This window comes from Cucurbita pepo, chromosome LG04 (genome assembly GCF_002806865.2).
Source record: "Cucurbita pepo subsp. pepo cultivar mu-cu-16 chromosome LG04, ASM280686v2, whole genome shotgun sequence".
NCBI classification, from domain to species: domain Eukaryota; kingdom Viridiplantae; phylum Streptophyta; class Magnoliopsida; order Cucurbitales; family Cucurbitaceae; genus Cucurbita; species Cucurbita pepo.
The window spans coordinates 12,310,227-12,313,888 of record NC_036641.1 but is presented as its reverse complement, the minus strand read 5'-3'; the positions used below and the strand labels follow the sequence as shown (position 1 = coordinate 12,313,888).

The following is a 3,662-nucleotide window of genomic DNA, read 5'->3' as shown; positions in this document are numbered from 1 at the left end:
TATTTTAAACCTTGTTAACCCATTTATTGATTTCAACGGCTTCCAACTAACTAGATGAAGTAGTACAATATAAAATGGAACAATGAGCTGCAAAATAAAAATTAATAATAAATATTGCTCTTTTCCTTTTGAAATTTACATTTTGCAAGCCCAAAACCTTTGTGTGAAGGGATCAGCAGAGTTTCAGAAGTCATGACCTGATCTGCGACAATCTTTGTATAAATAAATCATAGGTTTCTTCACGATCCATCATGCTAATTCGGACATATTTCGGGCTCACACCGAAATGCTTCCCGCCTCGTGTGAGGATCTTATGGCGTCGGAGGAAGCTCTCGCAATCATCGACGTCATCTCCATCGCATTTTAACCAAGCGAATGCTGCAGAGCAGAGGACAAACAAAGTCAGTCATCAAAGTTAAAACAACTAAAATGAATGCATTCAAAGATTTAGTGGATGTTGTTCTTGCCAGGTTGAGATCCCAACTTGTTGTCAAAGAAGTTGCAATGTGCAGAAGAAAATTCAGGCAAACTAAATATGCCGCTACGTTTCACTGCCTCCCTTAGCATCCTCCATCTCTCAGTCATGAGGGCATGGCTGAAATGGAAGAATGATTCGACATGCTCCGAACCACCGGCTTGTTCGCAACTATCGGACACTACTTCGAGAACTTTAGCAGCTCGAATCTGCGAGTCCTTAGACACACCAATGGTATTCAGCTCAATGAATTTGGTCATTTTCTTAGCAACTTCAACATCCTTCACAAGAGCCCACCCAATGCGCATTCCAGCATGACCAGTAATCTTTGAGACAGTGAAGAGCGTCAAGTCGTTGTCAGCCGGGGACGATATAGGCGTATATTGCGGCCAATAATAAGCAAGGTCATGGACCAATATACCACCAGTTCTATTCACCATGGAATGTCGAATGAAGCCATCAGGATTGTTGGGGGAGGTGACCAATTCAATGTAGGGCTCGTCCTTGTTGAATACCTTCGCATCGCCAGCCCATTTGTGGAGCCCTGACTTGATGCTGTCGGTCATCAAAGGGTAACACTGTATGTATAGATCATGTGATTGGGTTAGGTTCCATTTCAATTATTAAAAAAGAACATTCATAAAAGCTCAATATAAAAAGCACAGAAAAACAACGTGGAGTTGATTCAGTTCACTTGACAAACTTTAATGGAAGGAACATGTCTTAATTCCACGACATTTCATATAAATACATATAAATTCCTGTTTCTGCGACCTCCCATTCATTAAAGAACATATCAGACAGTGCATGTGGAGTAAAAGAATTCAAAATAAATAAATCGCTGTTGACTTTATAAGATTCTTCTAATTTGTTTAAAAAAAATAAAAATAAAAAAAGGATCCAAAATACAAAGCAACAAACAGAATCAAACAGAAGCATGTGTCCCATCATAAACTCACCGAGTAGTATGGGGCTGCAGAGACCACGCTGATCGGGTTCGACGCATCTTGCGGGGCCAACGCATAGAGTGCAGCTGAGAAGAGCTGGGACGAGCCCGTCCCGACAACAATGTGTCGTCCCTCTGTCAGGGCGTTACCGACCACCTTATGCACCCTCACAATTTGCTTGGCGAATTCAGGCTCCAAGAACCAACACAGGTTCTTCACATCAGAGAAATAACTCATTGATTGCCATCCAGGGATCACGATTGTGGCCTTGTCCCCCATTTGCTTCCAATACTTCTCATACATTGTCGGGTCACCACTGCATTTAAATCATATTACAATCCAACTTGCTCAAATCTTGATCAAATCTATTAAATTAAGCTTAAATTTCCAGTTTCTGTACCCTAAAACCTCCGTATGGAAGAGGGAACAAAACAGAGGGTCCGGTCCGGTCCCGTCCCTACTGGTTCTGCATCACTCGATCAACCATATGATCTCAATGTGGAGAACAAGTGGAGGGAAGTTAAAATCTAGATGGGACCCACAAAGTGGTGGAACAAGATACTAATTTCCAAACATCATCTTTTTTTTTTTTTTAATTATTTATTTTTCTTTTGTAATGGGCGGCCAAAAGTTAAAAGAGAACCACAAAGACGGGGTTTTGGTGTTGCATGCAAGGTTGAATAAGCCACGTGGCTCCCACAAAAAACAAGAATCTTCCTCTTCTTATTCTTCTTATTCTCATTCTCATTCTTGAATGGAGAACAATAAAAGTTATTTCAGTCCAAAAAAAGAACCACCACGATGCCATTTTCTGGGGTCAACTTCAAATCTCCACCGTTCATGGTGCATTCTCGAACTTACTAACACAATTATAATAATATTTTCCTCATGTAAAAATTAAAATTTAAAAATCGTAGCACAGCTTACAAAGAGCGAGGAGCTGTCTGTGTCTATGTTAGCAGCAAAACGGCATGGATCAAAGCGGCTTTTAGACAAATCCCAAAACACAGGGCAGCCTCGTTTCCAAGCCAGGGGGGGCTTTAAATTGAAACAAGCCTAGCAGTTTTTTTTTTATTTTTTTAGAGAACATGTTTTTTGTACGGTTAAATTAAATATATGTATTATTTTTTTTTTTTTCCAAAATATCACTGACATCCCCAAACAGGTTCGTGGCTTTGACACCCCCAAAGCAAAGTCCACACCTAAAAAGCTGGGAAATTACGTGGAAATTACCCCCTTGCCCCTCCCCCCATCAGAAAAAATTTACAATATGGTGGGGTTAATTCTGATGCAGGACGATGGTAAAGGTAAAACAGAATCCCATTAGATTTGAAACACAGAAGGTAAAAAAGCAGAAAGGGAAAATGGATTAAGAGTGAAGCGGAGAGTACTTACTGGTCAAGGTTTATAACTCTTTCTCTTCCATTTTGACCAAGAGGTTGAGTTGCAGGAGTGGCTGCTGTTGGCGATGATAGCAAAGGGAAGGACAAAAATGTCATTTGGGCAGCGTTAATTCCCTTCTGAACTGCCATTGGAGCTCTGTTATCCTGATTTATAGCTCTTAGAATCAAGCTGACGTTCAAAGCCATGGACAGCACGAAGAAATGCTTGAGTGAAATCACTTTGATTACTCTGCCCATTGCTCCCCAGAAAACAGAGCACAGAAGAGAAAAAACAGAGCAAAGAAGAAGAAACACTGAACCAAAAAGGGTAAAAGTAAAAAAAGCAGAAGACGGAGAACACTTGAAGAAAAATAAAGTGGTAATCTCTTGAAAATTTGTAAAATCTTGCAAGGGTTGGGGGGAAAAGGAAGATGATTAGGTGAAATAGAAAGTGGAAATGAGTGAAACAGAGAAGGGGGGAAGTTAAAAAAAACAAAGGTAAAGAGAAACAGAGGTGTGTGATTGAAAGAAGAAAGAAGTGATCAAATATTACTGCGTTTTGTCGCCATTTTTGAAGCTTGGAGGGAAGAGAGAAAACAGAGAAGAACAGTTTTCAAAACAGATAGAGAAGGAAGAGGAACAGTCTTGAAAACGCGTCCGACAAAAGATTTTTTTCTCAAGAATCAAGAAATCCCACAACGATTTTCAGGGAAAAGTTGCAGACTTTCGATGCTGGATCTTAAAAATCTCTCACACTTTAAAACTATAAGATTCACTGTTCCATCTTCAAATACAAGGGCTCGCATATATATATATATATATATATAAAAGCTGCTCTCTCACTGCCACTACATGCTG

At 39.9% G+C, this 3,662-nt stretch overlaps 1 protein-coding gene across 2 annotated transcripts; it reads right to left on the bottom strand.

Annotated features, from left to right (window-relative positions):
• Positions 1–3,662, bottom strand: LOC111793207 (tryptophan aminotransferase-related protein 2-like). Of its 2 annotated transcripts, none has more exons than XM_023674984.1 (4): positions 2,818–3,662; positions 1,435–1,738; positions 468–1,053; positions 1–378 (listed from the first exon to the last, which is right to left on the bottom strand). In XM_023674984.1, the coding sequence occupies exons 1-4, from the start codon at positions 3,060–3,062 to the stop codon at positions 191–193; spliced, it is 1,323 nt and encodes a 440-aa protein (XP_023530752.1). In that variant the 5' UTR covers positions 3,063–3,662; the 3' UTR covers positions 1–190. The 2 variants fall into 2 exon arrangements, with proteins under 2 accessions (XP_023530752.1, XP_023530753.1); XM_023674985.1 differs by lacking the exon at positions 2,818–3,662 and adding an exon at positions 1,823–2,810.

Excerpts from the sequence above, each read along its gene's own strand:
- LOC111793207 (XM_023674984.1), bottom strand. The coding sequence starts at position 3,062 with ATGGGCAGAGTAATCAAAGTGATTTCACTCAAGCATTTCTTCGTGCTG. Across the intron at positions 1,739-2,817 it reads AGAGTTATAAACCTTGACCA|TGGTGACCCGACAATGTATG; the intron begins GTAAGTACTCTC and ends ATTTAAATGCAG. Across the intron at positions 1,054-1,434 it reads CTGCAGCCCCATACTACTCG|TGTTACCCTTTGATGACCGA; the intron begins GTGAGTTTATGA and ends CTATACATACAG.